Source organism: Vicia villosa, linkage group LG3, assembly GCF_029867415.1.
Source record: "Vicia villosa cultivar HV-30 ecotype Madison, WI linkage group LG3, Vvil1.0, whole genome shotgun sequence".
Classification (NCBI taxonomy): Eukaryota; Viridiplantae; Streptophyta; class Magnoliopsida; order Fabales; family Fabaceae; genus Vicia; species Vicia villosa.
The window spans coordinates 52,555,206-52,568,414 of NC_081182.1; the positions used below are offsets into that span (position 1 = coordinate 52,555,206).

General features: G+C 33.2%; 2 protein-coding genes and 1 non-coding gene across 3 annotated transcripts; all 3 read left to right on the plus strand.

Moving 5' to 3' along the window:
* Positions 1-354, plus strand: LOC131658049 (uncharacterized). The gene has a single exon (XM_058927386.1). The coding sequence runs from the start codon at positions 1-3 to the stop codon at positions 352-354; it is 354 nt and encodes a 117-aa protein (XP_058783369.1).
* A 7,349-nt stretch (positions 355-7,703) lies between these two features.
* Positions 7,704-10,044, plus strand: LOC131655714 (uncharacterized). The gene is made up of 3 exons (XM_058925535.1): positions 7,704-8,056; positions 9,181-9,458; positions 9,576-10,044. The coding sequence occupies exons 1-3, from the start codon at positions 7,792-7,794 to the stop codon at positions 9,891-9,893; spliced, it is 861 nt and encodes a 286-aa protein (XP_058781518.1). The 5' UTR covers positions 7,704-7,791; the 3' UTR covers positions 9,894-10,044.
* A 386-nt stretch (positions 10,045-10,430) lies between these two features.
* TRNAM-CAU (transfer RNA methionine (anticodon CAU)) lies at positions 10,431-10,514 on the plus strand. Its single transcript is given in 2 exon segments — positions 10,431-10,468; positions 10,479-10,514. It is a non-coding gene; the product is annotated as a tRNA-Met (tRNA).
* The last annotated feature ends 2,695 nt before the right edge of the window (positions 10,515-13,209 follow it).

Sequence of the window (13,209 nt, forward strand, 5' to 3'; positions counted from 1 at the left end):
ATGCATGCACGTAATTCTCCTTCGAGTTTTCAATACAAAAGTTCTCGAATTCGTGTTTTTCCTTTGGGTTTGGATGTTTTTGCTCAAATGTTATTTGGTCAAAATAACATAAACACGAGGTTTGATTCCATGGGAGAGGAACAATTTGTTCCGGTATCAAAGGAAGCCAATGAATCTCTTGAGAAGGTGAAGATTGAAAATCGTGATGCCATTGAAAAGTGTAGTGTTTGTCAATTTGAGTTCAATGCTCGAACGGAGGTCACAAAAATGCCATGCAATCATTTGTATCATCAAGAATGCATTGTTGAGTGGCAGGAAACTAATCACATGTGCCCAACTTCAACAAGTGGCTGATTTATTTGACATTGTTGTTGGATCTATTTTATGTTACTTCATTTTGTTTGGAATTAATTGTCTTTGTTGAATTTTCCAGTACATTGAGTTTATAAGATTCTCTTAATTTCCCTTATTTGATAAATTTTTCCGAAATATAATATCTTAGCAGTTTTTTTTTAATTGAGGTCTTCTCTACACGGATAAGTTCAAATGGTAATGTTGTTATGAGTCAACAATGAGAATGATAGATTTATCAATAAAACGCATATCATCATTTAAAAAAAGGAAGATTAAATTACACTCGAATAGTTACACAATGAGTTACACTCGTTTATAATTTCATTTCGGATGATTATTTTTTAAAATCAACTGTTGGATTGAAAAATATTATCATATAGATCATACGTATAAAGTTTAAGATTAATCTATGATGATTTACTATGTCATCAAGATCCACAAAAATTAACTCAAAATAGACTTTCATATAACGTTAATTTTAATGTAATTCGATGACATAGTAAATCATCATAGATTAATCTCAAACTTTATACATATGATAATATGTTTCAATCCAACGGTTGATTTTCAAAAATAATTATTCGAAGCGAAGTTATGAGCGAGTGTAACTCATGATATAACTATTTGAGTATAATTTGATCTCTGCTCCATTTAAAATGATTATATATACTTTGATTGGTAATTTATCAATAAATTAAATGACGATATTACGTGAATCTATACACTTTTTTGACTAAATTTTTGCCATTATTAAATAGTGATGTATTTATTTTGACTAAATTAGAATATTATATGAGTTCATTTTCAATAAAATAAACAATATATGATGAAATGTAATAAAAAAAGGAAAATTATGACGTATCCATGAATTTTCGTTGAGTAATGGTATCTTTTAAAAAAATCTATTTAAATTTTTTTCTTTTTTTCAATAAATTATTTAAAAAATTAATCAATATAATATTTAATAATTAGATGACAGGTAAGTATTCATCCGAATTCTAGAAGTACCAAAATGTTCACCTAAAAAAAATCGACTTTGATCAATTCTTATAGTCCTTTTGAGAGAGGATAAGAAAAAATATAATAGTTATATTATATTATATTTTAATTTAGTATTTAAAGAAATATTAAGATATAATTAACTAATTTTAAATTTTATTATATCTTGTTCCTTAGTTGAAATTCTTACATTTAATCTAGACATGAGTTGAGTTATAAATTTAAAATATAAATAATAAATAATAAATAATAAATAAATATAATAATTATATATTAAAATTAAAAAATATTTTTATTTATTAACAATGTGTATGATTTTACAAATCGTTAGTTGGTCTAGTGGTGATTGAGGCTAGATTTGATAGGGAGAACCACAGTTCGATCACTAAATCGGTGGTGATAAACCTTGTATCGAATTAGTTATTAATAATTAGAAGTCATTTATTTATTATGTTTGTTTTTCCAAAATAATAAAGTCCTTGGAACATGTAGTCCATTTAATGAAACATTGAAAACTTCTTTCATATATATTTGAGGTTGCTTGTGTTGTTGTGATAAGGCATAAATGCAACACTAAAAAGTCATAATTATTACCAATGTCTTCCTGAAAAATAAATAAAGCAATGATAGAAAGAGGAAACATTGAAGTTTGGGGAGAGCCGTTGAATGTGCTTGAAAAGTGAGACCGGTTTGGACTAGGGTACCAACCGTATGTGGAGGAGACCTTAGCTCCAATTGAGGACAAGGGTCACACCCGTAGAATTCAAGAAACTTTCCTCAATGCAGGATTTGATTATGGTGATTAGGTGGCTGCCATTGAAGATCAGGAGCTACCTATCTTGGTTTGTCGTTGCTCTCCAGATGCAAACCTCACCAACTTGAAAGCTATCGAGATCTCGGAAATCATTTCATTTTCAAAGTATCACCATAGCATTCATTGTTTGCACCACATAACATTATGCATCATTTAAATCATGTTAACATTAATTAAGCACTACTAATAATTATTTATAGACACCAAACAGTACCCAACAACACCTCGAATCATCACACAACAGCAAAACTGGAATTGAGACTCAATTTCATGCACCTGAGCTCATTAAGTGCGTTATGGGTGTATGACGGGTCACTCGTCACAGCGGTAACGCCCGTTATCAACTCAAAACAGCAAACTGTCACTTTTGTGACAACCGACTCCACAAACTGAGCCTGGGATCCATGATGCCTCACTTGTCATGGCGATGACACCCGTCATCGACTCAAAGGTGCATGACGACATTGTCGCCAAGATGGTGATGCCCGTCACCTGCTTCAAAAAATACAGAAATACAAATTTTACCATTGGAGCCTCATAGAAGCTTTGATTTTTTATTCTAATTTTTTCACCCCATTATTCTACTAATTCCCAATTCAACCTCATCTCTTACTATTCTCTATTTTCTTATTATTTCCTTAATTTATTCTAATTAATAAAATATTAATATTCTAGATTTAATCTAGTTCTCTCCCAACACTCCACAATACCAATCATACACCCCCAACACTAATTTATTTAATTAACACATAATAATTAAATAAATGTACATACTATAAATAAATCACTTAAAAAAATAATCAAAAACTGGGGTGTTACAATTCTCCCCCACTTAAATCATTTTCGTCCTCTAAAATTACCTTAAGCAAACTAATTCGGACACGACTACCTCATATGGATTTTAAGCTCCCAAGTCAAGTTCCACTAGTTGGTCCTCCCCAAACTACCTTCACCAAGCAAATTTCTTTACCACGCAACTCCTTCACCTCTCAATCCTCTATCCACATAGGTGATTCCCCAACAATCCTGTTATCTCTCACCTGTACATCTTCCACTTGGATCACATGAGACAGATTCAAATTATATCTCCTTAATAGAGGCACATGAAACTCATCATGAAGATTGGCAAGCTCCGGCGGCAAAGCAATCCAATAGGCCACCTCTCATATCTTCTACAAGATTTGGTATGGACCAATAAAATGTAGCGTGAGCTTTCGTGACCTCTCATATCCTCTGCAAAGTTGTCATCTTCTCTTTGATTACCTTGATCTTCTCAGTCGTCTGCTGGACGACCTCGTGTCTAATTAAAACATTCTCTCCCGAATCATACCAACATAGAGGTGTCCTACACCTACCATACAATGCCTCAAACGATGTTGATCCAATACTAGAATGAAAATTGTTGTTGTATGTAAACTCAATCAAGCTAGGAAAGGTACCTGGTAAGGCGAAGTTAGTGAAGCAAATGTAATGGAGAAAGGTAGAAGCTTTAAGCAAGGAGATGTAATTATTCTCTTAAGTACTTTCAAGAAGGATGACAGGAAGACACTTGCTAATAAGAAACACTTGTGAATGGAAATTGACTTTCAAGAATTGCAAAACATTTCCTCCACACTCAATAGCATATATATATATATATATATATATATATATATATATATATATATATATATATATATATATATATATATATATATATATATATATATATATATATATATATAGGGAGCGTATCAAATGAGAACTTTGATTATTATGAGAACTGAGAACTTTTAATAACAACCGTATGATTTAAATTCAATGCTTCAAATGTCACTCAAATTTTAAGAGAGAATAATTAATAGATAGATTCTGATTTAAATACATATCACATAAATGCATATCTTGAAGGATAGAAAAACACTTAGAAAGGGGGGATTTGAATAAGTGTGACTTTAAAAACTTGTAAGATAAAAACAATGAACACAATTATTTTTATCCTGGTTCGTTGTAAACGAAACTACTCCAGTCCACCCCCTTAGAGTGATTTACCTCAACTGAGGATTTAATCCACTAATCAATCTGATTACAATGGTTTTCCACTTAGATACCCTCTAAGTCTTCTAGAGTATACTGATCAAAACTTGATCACTCTAGGAAATCACCACTTTGATAACCTCTAAGTCTTCTAGAGTCTACTGATCTAACTGATCACTATGGGATCCTTTTACAATCAATGTAAAATAAAGTTTACAAGAGTTTGAATTGCTTCTTATTAAGCTATAATCACAACAGTGATATTTATCTTAAGTTCTAAGCTTAACACTCACTAAATATTACAAGAGTTTGTGAGGTTGAAAATGAAGTTCGTGAGCTTTGATTTGAACAGCGTTTAAGTATTTTTTACAAGAGTTGGTTTACTGCTTATGATAAGAACTTCCATATTTATAGGCGTTTGAGAAGATGACCATTGGGTTGCATTTAATGCATTGCGTGAATAGTACAGCTTTGCATTTAATGTTTCACACTTTTGTCAATTACCTCGAGTCAAGCTTTTCCTGCTTTTACTGACTTTGCCGTTTGTAGCTTCTAACGTTCCTTTTGTCAGTCAGAGATTAGACTTAATAGCCTGTCATCTAGTACTTGCTTCTGAACTTAGATTTGTGAATACGTTTGAATAATTAGAGTCAACAACTTGGTACAGAGCATCTTCTTGTCTTCTGACTTTGAAGTGCTTGAGCGTGATACCATAAGGACTTCAGTGCTTCTGCTTCTGACTTCATGTTCTTCTGATGCTTCACAGTTCATGATTTGATTCTTCTTGACCATCTTCTGATGTCTTGCGAGAGCATGTTCTGATGTAGCCATCTTGAACCTTCTGAGTCAGTGTTTCTTAACGCTGAATTGTGCATACTCTTATTTCCTGAAATGGAAAATGCAAAGGATTAGAGTACTGCATTGTCTTATACAAAATTCATATATATTGTTATCATTAAAACAAGAATATTGATCAGAACAAATCTTGTTCTAACATATCTGAGCATTGATTTTAAATCGTAAAGTTGTTATAAAAAGTTCTCAGTCATCATAATAACCAAAGTTCTTATTTGATACGTCCCATATATATATATATATATATATATATATATATTATTTGTATGAAGGTAAAATTAAATAAAACATGTAACAACATTTTCAACAATAATAAATAAATATTTTGAATTTAAAAACTTTTAATTTTTTTAAACAAATGTAGTGCAGAAAAAATTTGTAACATAGTAAATAGATTTAAATAAAAAGGATTATTACAAAAGATCGAGGGGCATAGACTTTGACGCGGTAAAAAAAAGAAGTAAATATGAATACAGATACTAACATTTATGGATCAGAAGCACAATCCAACAAATTTAAATATATTGGCATGAAATCAAATTGCAAAAAAAAATGTGATATGCGAACTGATCGAGCACCAAATTCATATTTTTAAAAAGGCGAACAAACTCGACTGCTAACACGGTATTGAATTTATTAACCAACAATCCATGGACAAACTACAATATACAATCACGACCATTTCCGTCTAAATAATCATGACATCGAACTTGAAGATGATGAAAAACCCGTAAACTCTTAAAGAATGTTTGTGGAGCCGTCATTAGCATTTTCCTAACTTAATTTTATCAATATGGATATGTTTGTTTTAAGTTAAGAAATTAAATTTCTCGAAAATCATATTTTTAGAATTATTATTTCAAGGAATAATATTTCTATGCATGTGTTTGGCCAAAATTAGATTTCCTTCTTTTTATGAATTTAATTAAATTATAAAATATGAAAATAAAATTAAATGTGAGTGTTACTAAAAAGTTAGAGTTAGTTGGTCTTTATTTCCATGAAAATGTTAGGTTCTCTTCCTTTTTAACTAGGGCTGGGAATAGACTGGGCCGAATTAGGCTTTGTCAAGTCTGAGTCTGACCTGTCAAAAATTTTAAAGCCTAAGTCTGACACGTGAGCTGTCAAAATGGACTAGCCCATATGGGCCGGCCCCCAGGTCTGAAAAATCATAGGGCTTGGGCCTTGAAATTAGAGCCCATATTTTTCAGGGCCTTTTTAGCCCAGCCCTGAAACGCCCGCTACCCACTAGGGATGGTCCATATGGGTCGTGGGTAGCCCATTAGGCCAGCATAATTATAAATTTTAAAAAAAATATTATTATTTATATTATCTTACTCCAAAATAGAATATTGATTTTTTTTCACTTCACTAAATTTTATCTCTATTTTATTCAATCTTTCTCTTTTAAATATTATACATTAATATAATCAACAATTTTTCATCGTATTATATTAGTTTTTCTCTTATAATAAATATTCAAGTATTATTTTATACAATTTAGACATATATAACTTAAAAATGTATTATGTTTAAAATAACATAATTTTCAATTTTATTTATAATAAATATTATGGAGTTTTTATTTTAATATCTTAAATAAAAAAGTCCATTTAGGACCGGATAGCCCGAAACCCATATAGGGTCAGGCTCGGGTAATAAATCTTGAGCCCATAGGGCCTTTTTAGCCCAACCCTAAAAAGCCCAGGACCCGCTAGGGCCGACCCGTTTAGGGTCGGGTAGCCCATAATTACAGCTCTACATGTGGCCTATCAAAGGCTTATTTTTAGACATAAGTCTGATCTTTTCGAAGGCCTATTTGGCCTAAGAGCCTACATAAAAGCCTATTTTATTTAAGCATTTGTAAATAAAAAATTTAACTAATGTTTAAATAGACTAACAAATTATAACATCAACAAGACTTAATGCTTATTTGCATTGACTTATTCAGATTAACCTATTAACATAAATTTTTTGATACTATTTGCTTGAGAGAACTTAAAAAAACAACTTATGACATTGTTCATAAAGTTTTTGCAATTAATTTTCATTCGTTCATCAAAATGACTGAGCTTAATTTTTATATTTTAATTAAAAGTATGAATATAATATTATAATAATAATTAAGTTATTCATGTATATTTAAATATGTCAGCTTACTAGGATTAAAAGGCTTTTTGTATGGCCTAACTTTTTTTGGCTAAATAGGCTTTTAAAAAAGCATAGACCTTTATTATTTGAAAAAAAAAAGACTGACATGACCTGGACCAATGAAAGCTAGGCCGCAGACTCCTGTTAATCGGTCTGACATATTCTCACCCCTATTTTTAACATGAGAATAACTAAAAAAGAAATCATATGTAAAATAAATTTTTGAGAATAAAAAAATACTCAAAAATAATTTTTAAAAACTTAAAAAATAAATGGTGGAATTAACGCATTTTCAATATTATATTTAGAGTATTCTTTAAATGATTAAAGTGGTAAGTTTGTTTTAAAATACGTTATTTAATGTATTGAAAATGTGCCCTCAGGACACAAGCGAGACCCATGATATTTTTACCTTGAATGAAAGGCACCCTATGACAGACAAATGTTATTTTGTACCTTGAAAGAAAGGCACCCTATGACAGACATAATTTATGGGGAATGCAATAAATGTCTCACCTAATTTTGATACCAATTTTTGTTTTACAAAAGCTTGGAGTAATATATATCAAGTGTAGGGGAAGGATTTGAAAGAGCATATTCGAATGGGGAAGGAAATGGAAGGCGGAAAGAGGAACAATGTCGAGTTATTTTTCTTAGCCACTCTCATACTCTGGCTTACCTCCGTTTCTTTCCAGATACTTGTCACACACCGCACCCAACTTCTCTACGTCATCGCCGGTTCCTTCTTCTACCAGACATCTAACTCTCTCATCCGTTTCTTCTCCTCCAACAAATCCTCGCCCACTGACCCTCTCTTTGTTAACACCTCCGTTTCCCTTCTTCATTCCGTTGTTACCTCATCTTCAGGTTCTCTCTTTTACTTCTATTTCAGAGGTTTTGATTTTGTGTAATTTGTTTGAGTTTGGTCGAGTTAGCGATTTGTTTGCGTTTTGTGAAGTTTTGTTACTGAAACCTAAGCAATTGAGGATTGGGGGTTATTCTTAGGTATATTATGTATATGAATGAACTATAGCTGTCTATTGAGTTTTAGATATTTCAATGATTTAGTGTTTGTTTGAAGTTAAACTTGTTTCGTCATAAGTAAGTGATAACTGATAAGTATAAGCTTTATGGTTGATGACTGAATTGGTCAATTCAGCCTAATTGCTTGTTAGGCTGTGTAATTGACCCATAATCTGGGAATGGACCTTGTTCTTCTTCGAGGGTTGTTGACAACTAAAAATCTAATAGTGAGTCCAGACCAGAACAGCCCCCATTGCAATCTGGGCTTTAAAAGAAGGTCCGTGAGGCCGACAGTGCGACATCATGGTTCTTTTTATTGTCTATGTTATTTCAATGTCTATTTAGTGGGATAAAGTTTTGTTGTTGTATGGGATTGTAATGCAATTGTGATGGATGTTGCACTGGACTGCAATGTCAAAAGCTGTTTACAGTGACAGCGATTTAAAACCTTTATTGCAATTGTTAGGATTAGTAGAGAATCAGGGCCCTGTTCGGATCATTTCCTTTTGTCAATGATATTCGTCAAGGCCTCGTCATGTTTTGTTTTGCTGGGATTAGGAGAAGGAAGTGCTTAGATCTTACTATTTGATGAATGTCGTATAAAAAGATGTGAGAGTTCATCACCGTCTTCATAAATTTTCATGATTTTGATTTTGATAATCTTACTTGGCTAATGTATGTAAAAGAGAGAAGAACACCCAATTTTAATACGAACTTTCGAAAAAATGAGAGTGGGACGGGACGCCCATATTAGAGAGTGTAGGCCTAAAATCTTGGCCCGTCCTAGGAAAAAATGCGGGCGAAACGGGCATATGTCCTAGTAAAATCTTGTCTTTTTTTTTTCTGTCAACACTAATAGGCCGTTCCTTTGCTAAAACTATTTGCTGTTAGATTACACGACTTCTGTAGAAACTCTTTTTCCCGTCTTCTCATTTGGATTTCGCATGTTCTATCTTTTTTTTTTGCAGTGGTCTTCATCTTGTCCACACAGTGGTTAAATAATGGGTTGAGCTCAATGTTTGATCACTCGCAGTTGGTTGAAGGTACTTGGCCATGGGCATTTGAAGCGTTGTCTTTTTCCTGTGGTTATTTTGCATATGATCAATGGGACATGCTTCATTATCGCTTATATAGTGGTTGGATCCCTTCTATCCTTGTGCATCATCTGGTTCTCCTTATTTGCTTCACTCTTGCTTTGTATCGAAATGTCACTATCAACTACCTTATTCTCACTCTTATCTGTGAGGTAATCATAAAACCTTTTTCCTCTCTTAATGTGTTGTTATGTACTGCTGCATAATGCTTAGTAATTATAGTTCAGAGTTTCAACTAAGGAGGACTTCTCTGTGTGTTTGTTGTACAGCTGCATTCGATCTTTCTGCATGTGAGAAAAGTGAGACGAATGGCCGGTATACGAGATGCAAGGAGCGTCATTATTAAGTTTGAATGGTTTCTCAATTGGAGTACCTTCATTGTGGCGAGGTGTGCATCCCATATTCTCATCACAGCAAAACTCATTAAAGATGCTCACAAATTTGGAAAGGGTGTGGAGTTACCACTGGCTCTGTTTGGCATGGCAGGGATGAATTTTCTGAACATTGGTCTTGGCATTGATCTCTTTAAAGCTTTTAAGAGAGAGAGGAAGTCTCAGCAAGCTAATCAACACCGACATCGTGAATGATAGAAGAGAAGCTATGTCGCATATATTAGTCTTTTTGTACTAGTACTAGCAGAGTCTTGCAACAAAAGAAAAAGATTTGTAAAAATGGTACAATATAACCTTATGTAGCACTTAGACAAGTCCATTATATATCTCTGCAAATTGTTGCTGCTACTAAAGCAAAGTTTTTCTACTATTGTATTTTTACATACTAGATGTAACATACAAATTGATTGAAAAGAGTAGTCACTTTTTATGACAAGTTGTTTGGGAATCTTGAAGGAATTGTTGTGTTGTTATAAAGAAAAATAAATCCTCCAAAGATTAGTGACATATTTATGATGTAATTAGTTTGTTTGATGTTGAGTTATTTTTATCTTGTTTGAATTAATTGGAAGATAATGGTCACAATATATGAACGTTATCATATGTTAGTTAAACCCTTGATGGCCTTATAGTTGGATAGAGCAACCCTTATTACGTCTAGAATTAAATGTTAAAATAGTAAGTAATAATATAATAAGTATTTAAATAGACTAGGGAATTTGATGTCAACATGGGGTGGTGGCGCAGTTGGCTAGCGCGTAGGTCTCATAGCTGAGAGTAATCCTGAGGTCGAGAGTTCGAGCCTCTCTCACCCCATATAAGTTTTACGTTGCTTTCTTTTATCTCTCACACCACTTCATTCCTTTGCAAATTGTAGTTTTGGCCGACATAGCCTTTCACTATCAACTTCTGCCTGTCATAAATAAATCCGTAAGTCAATATTTTTCTGAGTTTTTATTTTTATATAGTTTACAAATTTATTGTTTTATAAAAAAAGTTATAATTCTTCTAGATTATACTGTGAAACTTTATCACGCCTTTCATTATGAATAAGCCTTTGTAAATAAAATAATAAAATCTAGGAGAAAATGTGATAACTTTTATTACTTGATATAAATAAAAATGTGATAACTTTTATTACTTGATATAAATAAAAATGTGACCAAGTAAAATGTTCAATTTTTATTATTGTTAGACAGGTTAAATTGTGGAATTTTTTTAAATAACCATTAAAATAATCATGTTTTCGAATATATTATCAATCTAACTATTTTTCAAAAAAAAAAAAAAAGTCGACCTGTAAAGGACATGCCACTTCTTGTGATATGAGCACCCAAATTTTCATTAAGGCGTCATCTGCTGTGGCGCATGCACCTATGTCATGCTCATGACACAGGCAGTGGTGCATACACTATAACATTAGGAGCATGCACCACACATGTTGGCTCCAATGTTATTTTATTTTTTTAATTTATTTTAATAAGATAATAAAAAATATTAAATTGAAAAGATTAAATTATAATATTATTATTAAAAAAATTACCCAACGATTGGAGATAATTTTATTGATCCCCTTAATCCAAACGCCTACTGGTTTCACAATTCGGCCCCCATGTTTGCCTTCGAAGCCTCACTTGATTTCTTTGAGGTGTTTGAGGTCTCCTAGTATTCGTTTGAGCCAGATGTGCTTGGTGCGAGGGTCCTGGGATATTAGTGTTATCTAACGATTTGTCAATCATATATCCCCAGTAGATGACCCTACTGTAATCGAGTTTGGTGCCCATGTTTTTCGTAGTTGGGTAATGTTGGTAGGGTTACGTGTGGGGCGGGATGGTTGGTTGAATTGGAACATTGAATCGTTTTTGTAACGAAACAACAATTCTTGTTGTGTTTGAAAGACATGTGTTGGTTGGGTTCTTTGGCGGTGTAATGTTTGAATGTATATTGGTTGGGTGCTATGGTAAGATCTGGTGATATCATATGTGTCATTAGTGTTGTGGTAACATTTGGTGGCAATATATGGTTGGTGGTTGTATGGGTCATGCTCTTGCTTTTGTATTTGGGTGTGTGGCATGAATTGGTTGCGGGTTTGGGTGTATGCGGTTTTGTAAGGTTGTTGGGTTTGGGCGGGTTGACAATGATGTTGGGTTTGGTAATGTTGTAGGGTTGGTTGTTGAGTGTATGATGATAAAGTTCATTGGCATGGGTCAATCATGTTGGAAGTCCACGAAAACCTATGGATAATTTCTATTAATCTTGATGAACAAGATTGTTATCTCTACACAATGGCAATGGAGAAAGAGAAAATTGAGGAAGAAAGAAATTTAGGGTTTGATAAAATTAGGGGAGAAGATGGAGATTTCTGCAGAGTAACTCTCTGTCCACAAACTGTGGAAAATCTTATTCACTTTGCAACTACAAAATTATATAAATACAAGTACTTATAAAAGTAGGGATTACTCCCTCTATTCATGGTTTTAGGTTACTTTATCCTTAAGCCAAAGTCCAAAACATAAAAGCCCAAAATACAGAAAATAAACCTAAGTTGAAATCCTGTCGAGCTTACAGCTTCGACATTTCGACACCACTAGGTGTTTCGACAGCTTACTACTTCGACACCATGAATTACAATATCAACACACCACCTAATTCATTGTGTCTAAGCTATCTACATTTATCATAGCTTTTTGTCTTCTGAACACTTCGACATGTACACCATTCGTCATGATGTCTGCAATCTGATTTTCAATTCTGCAATGCTCCAAGTTCTGGTTCCCTTTTGCTACCCGCTTTTGAAGATAATGGAACCTCATTTTGATGTGTATGCTTCTGCCATATGATATCAGGTTCTTCACCAGATTGATATCTGACATGTTTTCGATCTTCATGGTAGTTGCTCCATGATCTTTCCCTATAATCTCTTCGACCAAGTTCACCATCTATGTTGCTTGCCATGCATCGAGAGAAGCAGCTATGTACTCTACTTTACACGATGATAGTGCTACTATTGGTTCTTTTCTCGAATTTCAAGCAACGGGTGCACCACCTAGGATAAACACATAACCTTTTGTGGATTTTCGATCCCCAGCATCACCACATTAGCTTAAGTCGGTGTAACACACTAACTTGCATTATTTTCCTTCATCAGGTGCAAGAAAAGAATACCATAGTTGAGAGTTCCTTTTAGATACCTCAGTATCCTCTGCGTTGCTGCTGGATGTGATACCTTTGGCTTCTGCATGAATCTGCTTACCATACTTTCATTGTATGCTAAGTCAAGCCTCGTGTGACAAAGGTATCTTAATGACCCAATAAGTCTTTTGTATTGGGTTGGATCGACATCATCTTCATATGAGTATTTCGACAGTTGAAGTCTTAGTTCAGCAAATGTCGAAGTCGAGTTGCAGTCTTCCATCTCAAATCTCTTGAGTATTTCACTCTTGTAGAATTCAATACCAAGGAAGTATAAAATGTCTCCCATATCATACATTTCGAATTCCTTGCAAAGATC